This window comes from Trichogramma pretiosum, unplaced genomic scaffold, assembly GCF_000599845.2.
Source record: "Trichogramma pretiosum strain Unisexual culture from Peru unplaced genomic scaffold, Tpre_2.0 scaffold12, whole genome shotgun sequence".
NCBI lineage: Eukaryota > Metazoa > Arthropoda > Insecta > Hymenoptera > Trichogrammatidae > Trichogramma > Trichogramma pretiosum.
In genome coordinates, this window is record NW_019641690.1 from 2,338,931 (window position 1) to 2,361,358 (window position 22,428).

The 22,428-nt window shown below is 43.1% G+C and overlaps 1 protein-coding gene across 7 annotated transcripts in view; it reads left to right on the forward strand.

Annotated features, from left to right (window-relative positions):
* LOC106655366 (TBC1 domain family member 1) overlaps nucleotides 1-21,201 on the forward strand; it is a 37,957-nt gene extending 16,756 nt beyond the window's left edge. For 5 of the 7 annotated variants that reach the window (XM_023461858.1, XM_014375724.2, XM_023461859.1 and 2 more), the window contains exons 4-15: nucleotides 13,482-13,658; nucleotides 13,759-13,959; nucleotides 14,297-14,656; nucleotides 14,969-15,576; nucleotides 15,816-16,151; nucleotides 16,229-16,548; nucleotides 16,683-16,844; nucleotides 16,966-17,282; nucleotides 17,369-17,621; nucleotides 17,702-17,820; nucleotides 17,891-18,851; nucleotides 18,927-21,201. In XM_023461858.1, the coding sequence (XP_023317626.1) occupies nucleotides 13,482-13,658; nucleotides 13,759-13,959; nucleotides 14,297-14,656; nucleotides 14,969-15,576; nucleotides 15,816-16,151; nucleotides 16,229-16,548; nucleotides 16,683-16,844; nucleotides 16,966-17,282; nucleotides 17,369-17,621; nucleotides 17,702-17,820; nucleotides 17,891-18,851; nucleotides 18,927-19,201 (4,089 nt within the window). In that variant the 3' untranslated portion in view covers nucleotides 19,202-21,201. Of the gene's footprint in view, nucleotides 1-525; nucleotides 1,007-5,525; nucleotides 6,028-13,481; nucleotides 13,659-13,758; nucleotides 13,960-14,296; nucleotides 14,657-14,968; nucleotides 15,577-15,815; nucleotides 16,152-16,228; nucleotides 16,549-16,682; nucleotides 16,845-16,965; nucleotides 17,283-17,368; nucleotides 17,622-17,701; nucleotides 17,821-17,890; nucleotides 18,852-18,926 lie in introns of those variants that run through there. The other 2 variants (XM_023461862.1, XM_014375726.2) reach the window with 2 other exon arrangements.
* The last annotated feature ends 1,227 nt before the right edge of the window (nucleotides 21,202-22,428 follow it).

Here is a 22,428-nt window from a genome sequence, read left to right on the forward strand (position 1 = left end):
ACTCAAAGCTCTCATCGAGCCTCGGAGCCTCGTATCGTAGCATACATGCAAGCTTCTATTAAAACGCGAAAAATTATTTAACGAGCGATTGTTATGCATTTTTAATGTAATTTAGTCTTGGCTGCGCTCGGTCCGAGTCGAGAGTATACATTATGAACAACGACAAAAAAGGAATATATGCCGAAGATATCGAGTCGCGTTGAGCATTCATGCGCGGACTCGTAAACGTAATAACGAAACGAAGACGGATCGCGAGGAGCGCGCTGAAAAATAATAAAACATTTCTTCGCTCAATTTTCCGATATTGTTGACTCATCTTCTCGCGGCGCGCTTGCATATTTTTTTTTTTTTTTATTGCAAGTATACGTTACAACTCTTGATAAAGAATAAATTAAACAAAAGTATTTCTCGCCAAAAATACGTATGTAGATATCGCTCTAACTCGGGCGCGATTGACGGGGGCAATAAATATAGGCTTATTTCCAAGTCAAACGTGCAGTGCCGATTCTTTCTTTTTTTTTGCAGCGGCAGCAGTTGTGACCTAGTCCCAGTGATACACTATTTATTTACCTCGTGAAATTCCCGATCTCGGAGAAATTTGTGCGCGCGCGAAGATTCATCCCACATTTTTATGTAGCAACGTTATAAAAAAAAAGTGTCGAACGACAAAAAAAAAGAAGAAGAGAAGCAGTGCATGTGTGTGTCCGTGCGCGCGCGCTCGCGAGCGTTGGAAACGTGACATAAAACTGTCGTTGGTGCCAGTGCTGTGTGCGCGGCGCAACCTTGAATTCGTGCACAATAAAAAAAAAGCCAAGAACAGAAAAAAATCCAGCAAAGATATCGCCGCTGCAGCTATATACCGCGGAGGAAGAAAAATTTTTCCTGATCCGTGCACACACACGGACGCATTTTATATTATTATATTATTGAAGAAGCGGTATCGTCGCCAGCGGCAGCCACGGAGCCGGGAGTTGTAAAACTAGTTGTGCCTTGCGAAAATCGCGAGGTGAGTTTTTCAAGTTGTGTGTCTCTGTATGTGTGTGTGTGTGTTTTGACACGAGCCAGGCTAGAGAGAGAAACGTTGTCTCTCGAGTCGTCGTTGTCTCTCTTACCTTTTTTTTTGTCCCAATTCATCTTAGCGCAATCGTGTTAAGACTACAACAACCATTTGACGGCTGTTGGTCTTTTTCATTTTGTCCTTTTAAATATAGACGTCGATAACACACAAGGAAGCATAATAAAATTGAAATTTAGTAATCGGCATAAATTTAAAGGAAGAAAAACATCTCTTATGACGTAAGCCCTCTTCTACTTCGGATGGTTAAATAAAATAATGATGAAAAAAATTAGGCAGAAATATTACTAAAAATGACTATTTTTTTTAAGAAATGAAACCAATTTTACTAATTAAAAAATTATGCCGAATTTTCATTAAGAAAAACTCGCTAAAATATAAATTAAACGAATGACCAAGCCAATCCGAATACTTTCTAATTACTTAATTTCTTTTCCTCAATCCAATTTGTACGAATGCTCATCTTCGCGTGTCGTCTTTCGAATCATCGTGTGCTTTGTCATCGATAGGAAAAGCTCATCCGCACTTTGCGTGCCATTTAAAGTTTTTTCTCTGCCGACACGAAGAGTTGCGCGCGCGCGGGAGAGCGAAAGAGAGAGACTTGAAAAATTGTCAATTTTTTTTCAAACGGTAAAAACTGGCTTTTATATATGTTTTTTTATGCAATATCCATTATGCAATGAGCCAGCCATTCTCGCTTCTTTTTTTTGCTATTTTTTCTTCCTCATCATTTTTTTTCACTTTTCATCCTCCCGCAAATAGACGTAAGCGGGACATACACAGCCCGCGCGGCGAGCACAGCGCAGCTCTCCTTCTCTCTATGACGTGCTTTAAATAATAGACTTTTTGTTGCGGCTCCTGCGCGCGGCTGAACAACTTTCAATCAATTTGTTAATGTCACGATGATCTTCGCTCTCGGCGACGCGCTGTTGAACGCGAAGATATAATTATAATTTTAGCCTGCTGCTGCTGGTGCTGCTGCATCGACAGGTGATCGCGAATAATTGTATGCCGCGCGCGCGAACATATTTACAAAAATCAAGAATCAATTACTTTTTTTCTGATTTACATTAGTTCTCCTCGTCGATGATAGAGTTTTTGTCGCGATCTTCGATCGATATTGAAATGATTTATTTAATGTTCTTGTCGAAAAATGCAAAATCAGAAAATCGTATATATTGTTCACAAAGTACAGATCAGTCGGGGGCCATAATACCTGACATTTGACATTTCGAGACGGACGGCTAAATTCATACACCAAATCGTACATTAAACACCGACCCAACGTCACAACATATCAATCTAATCTGACGAAAAAATTATGCAATAATAAGGTAGGACTAGTCAATGACGATGAGGCCAACGTCATGACTCGAAGCAATTCGTGTGTGTACCGCGCGCACCTACATGTATGCGCCTCTTTTCTTCAGCGAAAAATCATTTGTCCGAATATAATGTCACTCGGTGCAGCGAAAATTTGCCAAGAGTCTCGCGCGCACCTAGGCCGTGTGACGCGAGTATACGCGTAAGTACGAGCGGTGCATTTAGTAGCGCACGTTTTTGTTTCAAATATATATAATAATATTTTCTCTCTGGCGTTTTGCGAAGGTCTACGGGCCGCGCGAGTGAGTACAAAACGTGAGAAATTTTTCTAAAGAGAAAAGAGACGTCTTGTGTGTATGTGTGTGTCTGGGGGCTCTTGTAAGAGTTTCCTGTGCCACGTCGACGACGGAAATTATTATACTCGTTATTATTTTCGCGGATAATACGCGCGCACACGGTTCGAGCGAGGGTGCATTAAGAAAGAGGACTGAAATTAAAATTAAAAAGTTTCGGATATTCGTCGGCCATTGTCGTCCTACCTGTACATCGCTAAAGCCTCTCTCGAGATAGCGGTATTTTATCTTTGAAATCAAGTAAGTTCAAACTTTGAAAGTCGACATTTTCATGGCATTAATGCGTACATAAGCTGCGAGCTCGACAAGGTTTTAACTCTTTTTTTTTTCTCCACTCCGAGTGGCATGAATAAAAGTCATAAATCGTCGCATGATATTCGTGTTTTTCATTGAAAACGTATCGTAAAAACACGACGACCAAGAGCCGGTGGGGCACTCGACGGTGAAAACTCTGATACTATACTGAAATTTCAACGATATTGTTCTCGATGATAAAAAAACAACAAATGTTATATTTTCTTTCGATCACAATATATATATAGCGTTATAAAATTGAATAACCGCTAATTAAACGCCAATTACCGATCGAATCGAATGGAAATATCGGAAGGCAAATTTGTGTGACGTTTGATGCATGGTAAAAATAACAACAGCCATTCGTCAAAAACTTTTCCATTGCACACAAACGCGCGTATATAAATTGCGCGCGCGCTTCGACCTGCATCATCGCGCACAAGACCATGGGCACCGCGTATTATAAATAGCTAGCGGCCGGAGAATAATTCGAATCGATAGCATAGATTCGATTCTGTTATCGGCTTTATATTTCGAGAATTAACGATCCCGTGAAACGTCATGATATTTTATGAATAATTAATTACGCTCATAAAATACCGCAGCCCGATGAGAAAAAATTTTAATGCATCTTAGAGAATTACTAGAGCTCGTGGAAAAAAAGTAAATCACAGTGCGATCACGTTCGCGCTGCAAAATTTGTTAGTTGCTTCAGCAAACACTCAAACAGTAGTGTCTTCAAGGTGAAAAACGAAGCCTGCGTCTATGTATGTATGTTTATGTGTGTACGCGCATCGATTGGATATTGATTTTGTCATTGGATAGCATTTTCAGCACGTGTTGTACACGGTTGAAAAGTTAAAACAAGTCTCGCGTTAGTGTACCACCATAATGGCCGGGTAATTACGTATGCGCGTGCCAGTCTGTGGTCAGGGACGATTCCCCAACCCCCGACACCCCCATATGATAATGGAACACACACACACGGTGTAACGATACGGGATTAACGAAGAAAATTCGATCGAATCTTTGAACTTTCATCCTTGAAAACTTCGTTAGTGTGGCCGCGTCAAAGCAATCATGTAGCCCGGCTGTTTGCGTGCACGCGCGGCAGGGATATGTATACGAACGTAACGAGAAATTTGCACCTACGCGTCGCGCGAAAGCCATTCCATTTAATTTTCATCAATTACTAAGACACATAACACTTTTTTTTCAACCTCGAGGTCTTTTTTTTTCTCTCGCTCTCTCTTTCTCTCTCTCTCATTTCCCATTCACATGCAGTAGTAGCAGCAATTCAGACAGACACAGACAGAAACACACGTATAAACCGTCGATCCTCATTGTCGAATGACACTTTGGAAACACATAAAGTATGTAGTAGCGCAGCACAGCACTCGATGCAACGATTTTTTTTATTTATTTTTTTTTGTTCTACCACATATACATGTGCTCTCACCCTCGCCGCTGTGTGCACGCGCACGACGGATTGTTCGCGCCAGGCGGTGCGCACACACTCGACGCGTGTTCGAACGCAGAGTAATAGAGCACGTTTACAATGTATTATACATACGTGCGCTGGTACGACTCTCGAATAATTATCGGGACTCTTCTTCGTTTCTCTCTCTCTTTCTCTACCTCCGCTCTTTTTTTTTGTTATTTTTCGAGCATTGTGAAGTAGAGAAACGTGAAGACTCGCGAAGCATAAAAAGTAATTTTTTTTTTTTAATATTTTGTACTCGTACTCGGTAACGTTCGAGATTAAACTTATGTAATGTGCGAGAGCTTCCTAGTACATGTATGTGTGCAGTGTAGCGCATTTTGTACGACATTGTAATACAACGTTGTTATTCCTTGGATGATACGCCTCGGATTCGTACGTGAAAAAATTTATTCGATTTAGAATATATCTCGTCGTCGCTACGATTGTGTGTGTGCGCGTGAAAAAACATGTCGCGTATATTATGCGTACGTATAATATTCTCATCGACGACGTCACGAAGCTGAAATAAAAAGCCATCGAGTACGGTGATAATGAAATTCGGACAACGAAAAAAAAAAAAAAAATGATTGAAGGGCGACCTTAACGCTTATTGTGTTTTTCGTGTGCCATATCCTTAGCATCCCCTGTTATTCAACATCATATAATATAGCTGTGCTCTATACTGTGTCGCCGAACGATTTATCCGAGAAAAAAGAAGATGTACCGCAAGGCCGCGCGCACATCGGTCGCGAAATCGTTTATTATACTAACTCGTGTCTCTCGTGTATCTCTATATCTTTTACTCATAATACATACATATGCACCGCACCGATCTCAGCAGACTGTTGGTCGTCTCGTCACGCATAAAAAAGAAGAAAAAAGCAAGCCAACCGGGCTCCCACTCGAGGCCGTGATGAGTGTGTGTGTGTGTGCGTGTGCGTGTGCAGCGTACACAATATTATTCAAGCGAGAGAGACAGCCGAGGCATCGCGCCAACCACCCTTGCCAGTTGCAGACGGACTCTCGCGTGGCTTCGACCACGCAGCAAGCTCAAACGCACAATAATCTATATACAAATATATACTGTGTATACGCGCGTTACTTTTTTTGTTGTATATAACTCTGTACATTAAAAAAAATCATGACTTTGACGATTCACGGTCTCATTATCGGCTCCTCGTCGTCATTGCCGTTCGTGATTTTATTATAATTAATCGATCGGTTTGAGTCCGTTAATTTCGTTATCGATTATTTATCAGTGAAAGTGCTCGTGCGGTGAAGTGCCTGGCCAGTGGGTGAAGTGCATATAGCTGCGCGTATATTACTCGCAATTTTAGCAGGACGTACGCAACGCAACCTTCGTATATATATTCGATCTGTATAAAAGCTGCAGCAGATAGAGCATCATCATGATAACCATACCGATATCCGTAGCCGCCTCGAGCCCGTACGCGACCGTACACTCGTTCAGCGATGCGAGTGCATTGAAAAGGCCAACGGTAGGTGCATATATTGAAAGAGAGAAAAGCAATAACAGCAGCGTAGATATATCGTATACAGCAGACGAATCCGAGAGAGCTATGCTCTTGTTTTTCGAACGAGTTAGAGGACTAATTCGAGATGTTTTCGAAGCGAGCGAGCTACGTAGCTTAGCTTTTGGCGATGTATTATATTGTGTACACGCGCGCATACACGCCAAAATTGGAGTTCGAAAAAAAAAAACGAAGAAGAGACGAACGTCAATGTTTACGCGTGCGATAACGCGGTTATTTTCCGAGAGAGATCGCATTGCTCGCATCGCGCATACAAATACGTGTACGCATTTTTCTCTCGTTATAAAATAAAAGCGTCAAAGAGTCTCTGCGTTAGTTTGCTGTACGAAATTTTATTCAACACGGGAACGGTAGTATAGTAGCACAGATAGGTATTATGTTCTCGCGCGTCGGTGCTAAACGCGCGTGATTCACCACCGCCACGAAAGACACTCTTTCTCGCTCTCTCACAACGTATAGAGCGCGCGTGGCAAAAATCTCGAGCTCTCATCGTTTATGCAAAACGCGGCGAAGCTCTCGTCGTCGCGCGTCGCGGCATAAAATTTGTCACGCACTTTTGCCTGCGCGACTGTGAGAGAAGAGAGAAAAGAGTGACAAAAAAAAAACGTCACAGCATTTGGCAGCGGTGTAGAAGAGCAGCAACTCGTCGCGTGCGTATATATAAGTACGCGTTTAACGTCATATATATAATATATGCATGCCTCCGCTGCTGCTACTCTATTTTTCTTCGTCGGTCGGATTTCACGGAAAAACGTGTGAGTGGGTGCGCAGCACATGTGCACGAAATAAAACGTGTGTTGGTGTTTTTGGATGCACTACGGCAATCGACGTGCTGTAGAGCTTCGTTGCACATCTCTAAATTCGTAACTCGGTGTGTATAGTATATTTACGAGCGATCGGCCGTATAAAAGAATTCGCGTATCGTGCCAGATAGACCTCGTTAGTTTCGACCGTGCTCGCGTTTCACTCTATACACAACACTCGATCTTTTCTATACGCATACACCTGCGCCTGTCCGATTTCGACTAATGGTCGCGAATACATATTGTCGAAAAAGCTCGATCGCTTTTGAAAGCTTCGCTGAAATTGCTCGGCTTTTGTTTTCTCGACTATTTTCGTTATATTTTCAAAAAAATTGTAAATATATATAGCGTGTACAACTTGATGAATGCACCGCACCGAGACATCGTCGCATTATGAAAGTGGCGTAGCTGAGAGCGGAATATTCGGTCGAGAGAGCTAACGACCTAGTGACGAATGCCGCGTATAACTGGGTTCGCGCACTATTACAAATGACGTTGCGCCGTATTCGAACGCCTCTCGTTATTATACGTAGCCGTAGGAGATATATTTAGAATAAATAATTATGATTTTCTCGAGTATATTTAACAATGGCTATTAAAAACAAAATAATAATAATAATAACAATAATAACAATAATAAAGTGGTACGTTGCACGGCAATAATTAAATTGAAAATTAGATACCAGACGCGCGTCCAACGGTTCATTCTTTGAGAAATCGCGCAAATCAAGATACGGCAATGATGATAATAATAGCCGAGCACATGTGCAAATTCGACGTGTGGGCGTGTAGGTAATATGTGTCGCGATAAATGTAATTATCTATTCGTATACAATAATGCGCATCTGTTCTTTCTCGTACTGTGCTGCAGAGTGCCGGTCACGGCGCGCATACATACACATGTATACATTTAGGAACGAGATGATGCCTCTCGTCAACGAGTTGTAACGGGCATTTACATACAATAATGTACCTACACGATTTTTCGCGCAAAAATTTCTCTTCCTTTTTTTTCTCTCCATATTATTCGTCGCGCGCGCGGCTACTCGTATAAGCTCGTACCCGAGCCGACCTTAAAACATCCTCGCATATATATGTAGAGTACACATAAAAGAGAATATCTTAGGAATTTGTGTGCACGCGATTTATAATATTCAGAGAGTTCGCGTAACGAGTCGTGATTTATTACTTTTAAATTCGTTGTTTATTATAACAGCTCCGCTGCGGAGAAATCAGGAGCGAGGACTTTGTCGCGTGCTCCGCGCGAGTCGTTCTTTTTATCTTCCTTTTTTTTCGTGGCATTTTCCCTTATTCAAACACGAAACCGTAAAGAACATTAAACTACTTTTTGCGATTTCCAGGAGAATATGCAGCTGGGGGACGGGGGCGCAAGAGTCTTGTATGTAAACGTGTAAAGTCGGTCAGCTTTATATCCGTGAATTTCGATCGTCACGCTTGATCGCGCGCGCGCGAGTTCGTACGATATATCTTTTTGTTGGGCTTTTGTTATTTTTAATTCTTCGAAAATTCGCGTTTCGAGATCGCGCGAAGAATAAACACACACACACGTTCGCGGTGTCGGTGACCCCCGATATGCCACGCAATTTTTTTTTTTGTTCGTTCGTTCGTATGTAATGTATGTGTAACACGTCGCGCGCGACTGTGATTCACACGCTAACACACGCGCGCGGTTCAATTACGACCGATTCGCTAATTGCGATACGATTATCGAGCCGTAAAAGCTTTCGAATTATCTTAATTAATTGTCTGCGAGTCGCAAAAATTCACACGATTTCTCCGTCTGCGAGGAATTAGTTTTTCTCGCGTGCGCTCGCTATCCTTTACTTATACACGTGACATAATAAATACGAATAGATCTTGATCGTCGCGCGTCGTTATATAAATAAAATAACAATCTCTCGATCGTCGTCTCTCACGGCCGCGCACACACATCCCGTTCCGGGCTCCAGAAGATGAAAAAAAAAACGCGTAATCATTTCTCTTTGTCTATAACGAATCTAAACGAGAACGACATTGGCATCGAGTATAGAGACAAAGACTCGATTCGTACATAAAAATCAAGTAGCACGAGATCCTTGAGTGATCCTTAGCGTCTTAATCGATCGATAATATATATTTTCCAGCTGTCCGCGTTGTTGTCTTTGCGACTTGGGAGCATACGCGGCTATCAGCCGGTCGGCGCGTGTTCGCGTGCGGAGCTTTTTACGCAATTTGAGACGATGATTGAAAATACGACGACGACGACGACGTCAGCAAGAAGGGAAGAGCTTTGGTGCAATGAATAAATTACAGTATTTTCCGTACATTGCAAAAGTCACGCCTCGGGATTAATTTTATCCAGACCAACTGATTGAGTTAACGCTAATAATTCTGAAACTCTCTCATCATCGATCGCATTATGTATGAAGCTTGCTCCGCCGAGTTCTAACGTGAAAAATCAACTTTTTTCAACGCGACGGAATAATGCACGATAACTTTTCGCAAAGTTTTTCAACGCACACAAAAAGCTTCCTACATCGCCAACTTTTTTAAACCGCACACCATTGATGCAAGTTTTTACGCGCGCGCCCGCGCGCCTATCGATCAATTACGTTTTCAGTTACACATACTTCGAGTACGAACCGAGAGCGAGTTATATAGTTAGTGTGGTACGTAATCTAATTAGAAGAATATTTATTCGCTAGATTAAGGCTCGAGAGTTGATTAAAGCTGGAATAAGCGCGGCCGCTGCCAGCCGCTTACGTGACATTTTAACAGGATAACTCATTAAAAATTTTTTATTTTCAATTGATGTAAAAAATCGCGTATAACTCAATTTGATACAGACATCGTGCGCTCAGCGGTCGTCTATCTGCACCTCTAAATACGCGATATAAATATCTCATTTGCAATTTTCAACGCGGCTCGCTCACGTTGTGTGGGAATCGTTTTCCTCGACCGCAGCGATCGCTCGAAATTAAAACCGATAATTGAAAAGTTTTCGCTCCGAAACGTGCTGCGCGCCTGGCATCTTTGTGTATTATACCGATAAAGAGCGAGAGAAGAGAGAGACAGGACAATAAAGCTCTCTATTGCAAGCTCGCTGTGCACTAACACAATCTTATTATTTGCTGCTGCTGCTGTGGCTGCTGCGAAAGGCGCGTGAGTGCATGTAAATAGTCTAGAGTTTTACGGCGTCGTGCACGAAGACGAAGGTCTTTTATTTTCGTCGTCGTCGTCGTCTCTTTCGTGCGTACGTACGCTTTCTTATAGACATGTATACGGTTTTATGCGCGCACGTGCGGCTGAAAAGAGAGAGAGAGAGAGAGAGAAGGAGATTGCGGAGCCGAGCTTGCGCGTTGGCGCGTGCGTGCCGAGTGTGCTGCACAGACTCACAGTGTATACAGCAGCGATCCATCTTTTCTCGCTAACTTTTTTTCCTTACGTCTCTTTTCATAAAAAAAAAATTGTTTGATCCTCTTTGACGCCTCTTTAATGACGTAACCTAAATTAAATTTGTTGCCGTTGTTGATGTTGTTGCGAGACGAGAGAAAAACTAACGAGTCAGCACGTGGCTACCGAGCGACCGATGGCGTTTTTTCGTTGTTGCGCGTCGTCGACGATTCGATCACTTTATTTTAATTTTAAATTTATGCTTTATGAAACTGTGTGCGCGCTCGCGCTGTGCGGAATTCAGGCGAGCGGGAAACGCAAACAATCGATCCCGCTCGCGGAGAATAAAAATGCTACATTGCGTGTTTATTCACTTTTTTTTTATTTTGGTTTTGCTGCGAACCACTTTTATTTTTGTTATGAAAAAAAAAGAAAGAAAAATAGAACAGATCGCGCGATTGACCAATCATCGGCTTATAACTTCTCGAGGCTCTCTCTCTCTCTCTCTCCGCAAGAGTAAACGACGGCTGCGTTCATAATACGGCAAAATCAATAATATAGCCTCCTCTCTCGGCGCGCATCGTTATTCAAAACTTTTTCCATTCTCGTAAATAAGTGTCTGTGCTGTATGTGCGAATAACCCATATACAGGCTATTATACACCGGCCCAACAAACATTCTATTCGTGTGCGCCGGGCACAAAGTATATACAGTAGGTAGTAGTAGCAGCAGCAGTAACTGACGTCATTATTATTTGTACAGCGTCGAGTCGTTGCCGGTCGCTGATGCCCGATAATACAGTGATAAGCTTTACGGACGCGCGTGTACACACACACAGACAGACACGTTATATGTATTGTATGTATACGGCAGCGCAGGGTAGAGAAGTAATTGGATATAGGTGAAGCCCGCGGGACCCCCCGACGACGACGAACCATCATCGCGCGCGCAATGTCGCGTGTGTATGTGTGTGTACGCGAGCTGCTAATGTTATTGTACACACAATACGCGTCAGGTGCTCTTCTAAGATTTTTATCGACGATTATAAACGTCCGAGATATTATGTTCTTTTTTCTTGACTCGAAGCTTAAAATTTGCTGACGAGGGTGGAATCATTATTATTGCTCGCGTTTGAAAAAAAAAGCAAATTGTGTAACGTTTCGCGCGCTTTTACACGTACAAACTATGCGTCTACATTGATTGCAATTGCCGCCCGCAGTCGAGGTTAATAAACTATAGCCAATCGTACACACAGTACGATGACGATCGAGCGAATTCGAACGTGTGTTATACATATCGCACGTCGCTTTTTAATACGCACTTGCCGCGATTCTAATTTTATAACGAGCGCAATTAAATGTGCAACGTATGTGTGTTGCCTGCGTTGTATACGCCTTAATCGTTTGAATATGGTTAAAAGAGAGCTTACGCAGTTCGCGCGCAGCGACGTGGTAATCAAATTATTTTATTTCATTTCTGTTTTTTCTTTTTTATTTTTCGTTGCGAGAACCAAGCTGCTGCGGACTACGCGAGGCGAAAGATTTAAAAAAGAGCTGCTGGTGATGGTGCTGCTGCTCCACTCGCTGATTTAATGAAAGCTCGATCTGTTTCTCGTTACGAGCATCTTTTTTTCTTTATATTTTTCAAACCTTCGTTACTGCTGTGGCGAATAATGTGTTTTTTTTTCTTATTTGCTCAACGATGGAAAAAATGTGTACACGGGTCGTTTCTTTTTTTTTATATATAATTTTTTTTGGATTGGATTGGTCGGACTTTACACGTATTGCAAAATCTCATCTTACATTTTTCATTTCCTCCTTGATACACGTATATACCGCGCGCATTCATACACGAATGGAGCGCGTTCATCAACGAGCGAATAAACGTGAAATTGTTATTTCGGTTTTTTTCTTCACGCTCCACCGAGAAACAAGGTCGTAAAATAATCGCCGTTCCCTCGCTCTGTTTCAGATTTCGATTTCACTCAAACTACGCTTTAAAAAAAGATTTTTCCTCCGCGATTCGAGTAAAAATGAAAACGCATCCTCCTTCCAGTCAAGGGAGATGATGATAGCGCAACGATGAATAAACAACGCTAAAAGCTCATCCAAATGTTGATGATACGACGCGCGAGCGAGCAACATAATTCAAGACGCGCGGCGTGCACACAGTCGAGGGACTAAGTAGGTGAGGCGCCGTTGGGTACCGTCGTGTGCACCAAGCTGCGGCTGCTGCTGCTGCTGGCAATTCCCAAAAGCACACGAGACAGAGAGATAGAGACGAGCCCAAATTACATCTCGTACGGCTCCGTCTTATATATATTATACGAAAAGCTCGTAACGTACCCTTGAGAATTTCGCGCGCGAGCGAATATCGTCCTTATATATGTGTGTGTACTGTGTGTGTGTGTGCGCTCGCGCGAAAGAGCCAGCGTGCTGCAAGTTGAAGATCCAATTATCCCAGGCGTCGGAAGAAAAATGCTTGTACTTGCAAATAAAAAAGTAGTCGCTAAAGCTCCCCATCTGTGTGTGTGTTTGCGTTTGAGTGCATCAGCATGTGCGTGGGCGGGCAAATATCGACACGGACAGAGCCCTATTGTGCACACAAAGAGAAGAAAATTTTTTTATCTGGTTCATTACCGACCTGTGACCTTCTGTCCTCCCGGTGTTGCGTTGCGTTGCGCCGTGTCTGTGTGTGTGTGGAACCTCTGAAAAGAGAATAGACTCGATGTACAGAAAACACTCGAGCTACATTTTTTACCCACACACCTGTATTCGTTTTTTTTTCTTTTCGTCGTTGCTGCAACGGATGCTTGGTTGCTTGGTTTATCGTGCATGCGAGTTAAGTGGCAGTTTCGGATGGATGTGTGAGCGCGTGTGTGTGTCGGAGAAACGTGCTTCGTTCGAGCACGAGTCCGGTATTTTTAGGTCTCGCGACTCGGATTTTTCGCTTCGAAATAATATATGTATTAAATATAGCATAAATTGTACGTGCATTTACCTCGAGTGAAAGATGGAAGTTTTTTCAAAATTAATGGTTAATTATGTACTCTCGCTTGCTCGAGAGAGAAGCACGTAGATGAGTGCGCGCGCGCTAATGGACCCGAAGTGCTTTCATATTGATCCACGCGCACCATCCCCCGCACCGAAATCACGTATTTATTTCACGATTTTCACTGCAACTCTCGCTACTTTTCGGTTGCAGGTGCAAGAATTGTTCGGCGCCATGAAGGAGCAGTCGTCGTCGTCGAGGACGCTCGACCGGACCGACGGCGCCCGAGAGAGCAGCATGATGAGGGAGGCGCCGCAGCGATCGCTCAGCAGCGCCGCGGCCCTCACGTCGATCGCCGACATATCGCCGAGCTCGTCGCACTTCTTCGAGGTATACGCGTAACGAAGCTTTTATACACATTTCATTATAAATGCTTCGATTAAGCTCGAATGAAAAATAACAATTTTTATTTATTTTTATTTATCGACAGGTATTGTACGTGGGCAAGACTCGGATAGCCCACGCCAAGGTGCCCGAGTCCTTCATCGACGACGTGCTCGTGCGCTTTCAGACGCAGCGCGGTCTCGAGAAGTCCAAATCGTCGGCCGGTAGCCTGCTCAGCGACTGCCACCAGCTGAGGCAGCAATCCAGCGCTTCCAATCTGTTCGCCAACATCCGACGCGACAGCCAGGTCGGTCACAGCGTGTCTCTCTATTATAATTATTATCCGTTATAACATGCATGTGACAGTTGCTGTCGTGTTTATACGTAACAATCGCACACGATATGATGTACGCGTCTCCGGATGCGAGGGCTACGAGACACATGTGTACAACATCGATTATTACTAACGGCTCCGATTCTGGGCCGCGTCGATATCAAACGCGGCCTAGACTCGAGCGCTAATTTGATTTCGAGCCTTCCGTGAATTTATTATAAAGAGTTCGTCGGGTCGGCGAATTAAATTCGTCATTAACGAAACATCTCGTACACAATCCCTAATGGATTCGATCTATTTATTTTTCCAGGATTCGAGTACCGGCAGCGATCTCGGCAGCGTCGAGAACGTCACGTCGCCCACTATCGTCACGTCGCCCTCGTTCCCAACGGCGGCGGTGCCGACGACGCCCGGCTCTCTCGAAATAACGACGACGACACCCGCGGAGCTGACGACGACGTCGCAGACGATGATGATGCCGCCACCGCAGACCATACCGATACCGAAGAAGACCCTGAGCATGCCACCGGGCGCCGACGCGGCCATGGCCACCACGAGAAATCGCGCCGCCTCGACCGGCAACGTGATGATGATGAGCACGGCGGCACAGCAACGCAGAGACTCGTCGGTCAGGGAGAACGAGGATCTCAATCGCACCATGCTGTTCCAGGTGAGCTGCTGATGGCGGAGGAGGAGGAATATATGAAAATTGATCGGCGCTCGCTCACCACCCCGGGGTTGGTGCGGTAGACTAGCGCGAGAAACTGGGTCACAAACGGTTCGATGTGCATGAATGTGCTGCTGCACGTGTGTGTATGTGTGTATATGATATTACGTAAACTGGCGCGGTATCGCGCGATCGGCCCTCTTCGCGCGCGCGAAGGGAGCTATGTTATGTGGAGCACTCGGAAACACCAGCCTAGACTCCGTACGCTATTTTATTATACACGTATCTTATATATGATAAACTCGCACCCCCTAGGTCGGCCGCCTGGATCTCCGGCTCATCAGTCCAGATCGCAAGAAGGTGCTGCTGCACAAGCAGCTGCGCGACGTGGCGAGCTGCGTCCAGGGCGTCGCCAACCCCGAGCACTTCGGCTTCATCTGTCGCGACGGCGCCGGGGGCGGCTCCGATCGTTTCGTCGGCTTCATCTTCAAGTGCCAATCCGAGTCGGTGGCGGACGAGCTCGTCGGCGCCATAACCCAGGCGTTCATGGCCTCGGTCGACGGACTCGGCGGCGGTGGCGGTGTCGTCAATGTCAGCAGCAGTGGACAACCCAGCGGCAGCCGGATGAAGGAGCGCCCGGTGATCTCGTGCGAGCACTGCCCCATGGTCTGGTACAGCAAGCTCGTGCAGGAGATCGAGGCGCAGCCCGCCACCCGGGTCCAGTCGATCATATTCTCGCGGCTGGAGATGCTGCCCGAGGAGGACCAGGTGATCATCGTCACCAAGTACAAGGGCGCCGAGTCGATCAACGACGTCGACGCAGGCGCGAGCCTCAACGAGCAGAACAAGTTTCTCATGAGGCTGCTGCGGGCTCACTGCGAGGCCAAGCAGATGCGACACGTGCACGATACCGCCGAGAACAGGTACAGTACTGTATCTGATGTGGCTGAAACGTATGTGAATTAAATATATAAAATGTAATATACGTCGCATATGATGTACACGCTTTTTACTATATCATGCGCTACTGGCCTAGTTTTTCGATATTTATGAATGCTATATACACTACGACTTCCGCTTGATGCAATTTGAATTTCTTCAAAGCTCCGTGTTCGTGTAAGCTCCTCACCTCAACCCCAACTTTTTTCTCTGTCCGCCGCAGGAGCGAATTTCTGAACCAGTATCTGAGCGTCGGAGTCGGCAGCACGATATTCATGAAGGCTAAGCGCTCGCTCACTAACAGCTTCGACCATCTGATGAAGCGCAAGGGCTCGAAGGACGACTTCGGCCTGAGCGGCCAGCTAGGTATGAACGGCACCAAGCCGAATCTGTTGAGTCCGGTGACACCCACGGGCGGATCGAACGGCGGAATCGCTTCGTCCAACGCGTCCATGGTGGATCTCAGTCCGGAGTCCCAGCGGCCGCGCTCGCTCAGGGTCTCGCCGGAGCAGCAGATCAGCCTGACGACGGCCAGTCCGAAGAGTCCGATGATGGACATGTGAGTCTTCTTGTCTTTTCATTAACATAAAGTATATAAAGAAAAAAACGGGGTGACACGTCTTTGTTTCCATGTAGCTTTTTGAAAGTTGGAAATTCACCAAAAATGTCGCCGCCCGAGAGCAGCGGCGAGGGCGCGAGCAGGCCAGGCCAGCAACAAAGCGGCTCTTGGCGTCAGGCCATTCTCAACAGCGTCGTCACGCCGGGCAAAGATAAGGATAACAAAGACGCCAACACGAAGAACAACGCCAATAATCTCAACAATAACAATATCAATCAAGAGCAGCAGGCGGCGCCGGCCAAACGCAGCAGAGAGGAGCTGCGCGCCATGTGGAAGAAGGCCATCAACCAGCAGCTGATCCTCATCAGGATGGAGAAGGAGAACGCGCGATTGCGAAGTAGGTTTAATTTTACATATTGGTCCTATTTTTTTTTATGTTTGGTAAATAAAAAAAGAGAGGCGGAAAAGATACGATAGATAAAGAGATGGCTTACTTTGAACGATCGATATAAAATTTTTTTTCTCGTGCAGTTCGCCAAGAGGAGGCCACGGTGAAAAGAATAAAGCTGGAATACGACGAGCTGAGTAGTTGCAATCGCCAACTAGTCGAAGTCTGGGATTTGCTCGTTAGCAAAGAATCCAGGGTATCGACGAAATGCGACAATCAGATGCTACTACAAGCTATCAAACAAGGTACTTGTTTTTTTCTTTACGATGACGATTAGATAAAAAAGAAAAGATCTTTTTTCATGCACTCGCGTCATTTCGAGTTCTATTAATTAATTTAATATTTATTTCTTTTAATCTCTTCCAGGCGTACCTCGAGGCAAACGCGGCGAAGTCTGGCAATTTTTGGCCGAGCAGTTCTGCATGAAGCAGCCGCCCCTCGACACCCGCGACTTCCCGAACTACAACACGCCGTACGAGCTGCTGCTCAAGCAGCTCACGTCCCAGCAGCACGCGATCCTCATCGATCTCGGCCGCACCTTTCCCAATCATCCGTACTACAGCTCGCCGCTGGGGCCGGGCCAGCTGGCCCTTTTCAATCTGCTCAAAGCCTACTCGCTGCTCGACCACGAGGTCGAGTACTGTCAGGGTCTGAGCTTCGTCGCCGCTGTACTGTTACTGCACGTGAGTGTCGCACGTTATATACACAAATATACGAAATTTTTTACCGAACCGCGTTTCATTCGTAATTCCGATCTGTCTTGTCGCAGATGTCCGAGGATCAAGCTTTCTTCCTTCTGCGTCACTTGATGTTCCGACGAGGTCTGAGGAAACTCTACCTGCCGGACATGGCGGCGCTGCAATTGCACCTTTATCAGCTGTCAAGATTGCTGCACGACAGACTGCCCGACGTCTACAGTCATTTCGACAAACACGAGGTCTCGCCAACTTTGTACGCGACGTCTTGGCTTTTGACAATTTTCGCTAGTCAATTCCCGCTGGGTTTCGTTACCAGAGTTTTCGGTTCGTATGCAGCGATTTATTTTTGTTCTTGATACATTTTCCGAACGAACCGTCATAAATGTGTGTGTTATTTTTGACAGATTTACTATTTCTTGAATCATCGGAAGTTATATTCCGCGTGGCTCTTGCTTTGCTCGAGGAGCATCAAGATCAATTGTTGATATGCGACAGTTTTGAAGAAATCATGGAATATTTAAAGGTACGTCCGACGCTGCTAGATACTTTCTTTCTCTCGATACAGACAATTCAATCGATTACTCGCTTTGCAGACCAAAGTGCCAGCTGTAGACAACAATACCTTGGACAGAGTCATGAAGCGAGTCTTCTATCCCGACATGGAGATGGCGAAACAATTGAACGAGTACCGGGTCGAGTATCAAGTCCTGCAGGAGGAGATGCTGTCGGTCAAGCCTCAAATCGAGAACATGGAGAAGCTCGAGGCGATGAACAAGGAGCTGCTCGTCCGTAATCAGCAACTGCAGGATCAGTTCGACGACGCCATGCGCAACATCAAGCACCAGGAGGCCGGGCGCAAGCAGCAGCTGGCGACGCTGCACCGGCTCGAGTCGCAGAATCGCAGCCTCGAGGTCACCATCTTCACCATGGGCTCGTTCATCCAGCAGATGATCGACCAGGGCGTCGACGTCGAGATACCGGGCGACGTGCGGCGCATCGTCAATCAGCTGATGACCGCGGAGAAGCGGCGCAGCAACAACAATCTGCGCACCCTGCCCAATCGCATACCCGAGGACAACAACAACAGCAAGTACGACATGCAGAAGAGCAACAGCACGGGCAAGGACTCGCGACTCATGAAGACCCAGAGCATGATCGGCACGCCCTATCCGCTCAAGTCGGCGCTCAGCCAGCCGAATCTCGGCTCGAAGCTCGAGAAGTCGTTCTCGTCCTTCTTCGCCAACTCGCACAATCACATCAAGCAGCAGCGCGAATTGAGAAGGGGGGACGGCCCGGCTGGCAGCAACGAGCAGGTCAATCAAGGCGGCATCGTTGTTCCTGCCAACGACGAGAACGACCCGAAGACCGTCAATATCGACATACAGATTACGGACACGATGCAGCAGCAACAGTCCGAGCCAGCGAACGGGGCTCTTACGCTAGATCCTGACTCCAATTTGAAGATCAACGCTTTCGGTTCGTTGGAGAAGTCTGTTTCTTTACCAAGAAACGCAAAAATACCTCTCAAGTCTTCAAAGTCAGCTTACGAGCTAGGTAAGTGTACTTTTTCCTTGTCGTCAATTTAACCCAGCGATGAATCATTTTAATCAGTTGAATTAATATCAACAGGAAGCGTAAAGAAAATATTGACGACGAAGCTCGAGGACGTGCAGTCCGAGTCGATATCGAACCTCACCGGCTCGATGCATCCGCTGGACACCTGCAGCGACGTCAACTTCACGTACGGCGGCACGACCAAGCTCAAGTGCCTGAAGCCGGTACGCGCGACTAGTGGCGGCAGCGCTGGTGCCGGTCATCAGCAGCAAAACGGCACCGCCACCAGTCCCGACAACAACAATCGAGAGATGCAGCAGCAGCAGCAGACGCAGATACTTAGCAGATAGCAAAAACTGCTCATAATGAAGCAACAGCAGCAATGTCCTCAAGCGCACGTCGTTAACGACAACGACATGACGACCGCGGCGAGCAATTGTCAATTGATCGATTATTACAATTAATTCAACTGTTGCCGTCGAAATATGCCCTCCTATGAAACACTTATACCGCGGCACATGCTTCGCGCGCATCTGTACGAGATGTATGTGCCGAAATTATTATACAACGTACTTTTTCGTATTATGTATTGCCAAATATTTATCCATAAGCCGTTCAGTTGCGTCTATCTCCTTGTACGCTAATTTTTACATTCGTACGATTGACTTGTAACAGGAAGACGACGTGCGATAGCAGTTTTAGATAGACTAAAATGAGAATTATATGTATATGAATATATTAGGAATTATATATGAGTATATATAGAAACTCGAACGAAAAGCAAAAATGGAAAAGGAAATCGCATATCTTACGAGTCATATAACAAAATAATCAGAAGCAAAAAACAAAAAATATGAATTAAACAAAAGTAATTTTTAGTGCCTAAGTTGACGGAATGAATTGGTTTTTGTGTATGCATGAAAAATAAAGAGAGAACGAAAGAGGTAATAGTATTAAATATAGATAGGAAAATGAAAGCAAACAAAAAATATCCTCGTCCGATGAAATCGGTATTGTAACTGATGATCGTCAGCGTATAGAAAAAAATCTACACCGTACTTCATTATGACGTTCTCGTAGATTGTTGTCATATACATAGATATTGTATACGTAAACTCCGTAATAAAAGGATATTTGTAATTTTGTAAAATATATTTTTAGCGTGCTGATCATATGTTATCGAGTAAATATAGTTGCTAAGCTGCATGTCATTGTTTACGTTGCTTTTTGTAGTCCCATTTGCATGAGATGAGATAAAAAAAGTATACTCAAAAGACGATTTTAATTGTAAATTCATCAAAAAAGGTTTTAAAGCTCTTCCAATGTATAAACGAATAATTGAGATTACTTAAAAGTCGATTCTTTGTTAGCAAAGTCCGAACAAAACGTTTCTTTCTATTAAATGCAACTTCCGAGACTGCGACAGTGAGTTCACGTGATAAATGAGAGAAAATAACAATTGCCATAAAAAAATGTTCAATCGGAAAAAATTATAATAAATAATGAAAGATAAATTAAGGAAATATTTTGTAGAATTTAGATTTATATAATAACATAACAATTATGCTATGTAATACTATAGATCTTAGATGATAGCATGATTAAGTTTTTATTTGAATTAATGAAATGATAAAACTTGGACTTCCGCCAAGATCAACAAATATTAAAATGAAGTACGATGATGATTGAGAAATGAAAAAACGAGAAACTATTAATACATTAAAATAGGACGCAATTAAGGGAAAATACATAATCGTGGCGTATTAAATATGACATAGACTTAAAATATCTCTATTTAGTCGTATAGAACTTGTGATGTTCGTTCGTAGACATGAGAAAAATCTCAATGAGGTAAATTAATATATGTGTTTTACTGACTTAAAATATTGTACATTGGATTAGACAACCATTTTATTTATGTTAAAACTATTATCTGTTTTTTCTATTGAGTTTTATGTTAAAGCAATGAAAAAATATGGCAATATTAACTCATTCTCATTACATAGATAAATGTGATAAAATGAAATCTACACTCTATTGTATTATAAAATATAATGTTATTACGTTTTTTTTTGCAATATATATATCTTTTTCTGTGTAAATTTGTTGTTGTTTGTTCGTTTTTATTTTTTAAGTACGATAGGTCTTACTTAAAAAACACAACTGTTGCGCGAACATTTTATTAAATTTTTTGTTCGGGTAATGAAATATGCGAACTTTATGGTCTTCCGTCTTTTAAAAATCAAGTAACAATTGTTTCCCACACTACTTTTGTAAAATCCTCGTTGTAAATAAAGATAAAGTTATTTTTTAATGTAATCTCGAATAAAATGAATTGGCGACAATTAAACTTTCTCTTAGAACACCTTTCAATACATTATTATAATATTTCGTACTATTTTATGATGTGACTTATAATTATTCAATATATTTGGTTTTGTTTATTTAAAAAAAATTGTTAAGAGCTGATGACAAAATAACATCGATGTTTTCGTTCATTAGAAAATTATCAGTAGGTAAATTAGACCTCGTTGAAGCGTTGGATACTAATTGTCAACAACGATTTTAGTTTTCGGAATTGCTACTTTCGAATTATACTATTATTATGATTTAAACGTAGATTTATTTAACACTAGGGATTCAAAATCTGAAAATGTGATAGCGCTGAGTACTCTACTGTGACCATTTGACGTTCAGGAGTTTTATTTAATTTTTCATTGATATTTTTTTATGTAATATATATTGCAGGACAATTATGATTTGTTTTTTCTTTTGTAAGTAAATATGATCGAAAAAAATCATAAATAGTAATAATGTGGCGAAGTATTCGTACAATAAGAGACGTGTGTAACTGATTCACGATTCTCACAAGGCCAATTATTAACAATATTCTTCAATAAATCAAAACAAAAATATGAAGTACATTTTTTGTCTATTAATTTTCATTCCTTTCAGTATAATCCATGAGAATCACGATGTTGCGTTAGAAATTATTAAGAAAAATTGATCAACTTTTTGTTTGTTACTTTGTCAAAAAATTTATTTACTTTGTTTAATCGAATTAGTGCCCGTAAAACACTTGAATATACACATAAAATCATTGATTATATAAAATAATTAGATCCAGAGTCTGACACAAGTCTTCAAATTCAATTTTTTCAATAAACAAAGTTCCCTAAAAATGATTATTTTACTTAAAGGTAGATTCCTAGAGCTACTAAATAATGCACTGATTTTATTTAGCACGAATACGTGATTTATAAATTAATTTTAGTATTTTGTATTTTTATTTTAGCGCAAAAATAAAAATTATCAAAAGAACCATTCACTTTATGAGCACTATTTACAGAAAACATCAATGTTTGCAGATCGCTCGAAGCTTACGAAGCTCAGTGCGCGTGGAAATTTATTTTTTAAATATTCATTTTTAAAATTCCCAAGACTTCCTCGATCATTATTCCCAATCACTACGTTAGCTAATCGTTTTCGATACGTTTACCAAATTTTTGACGCACAAGTCAATAATCATAACGTAAGATGAGATAAAATATTATTACAACTCTCAAATTATTCTTTA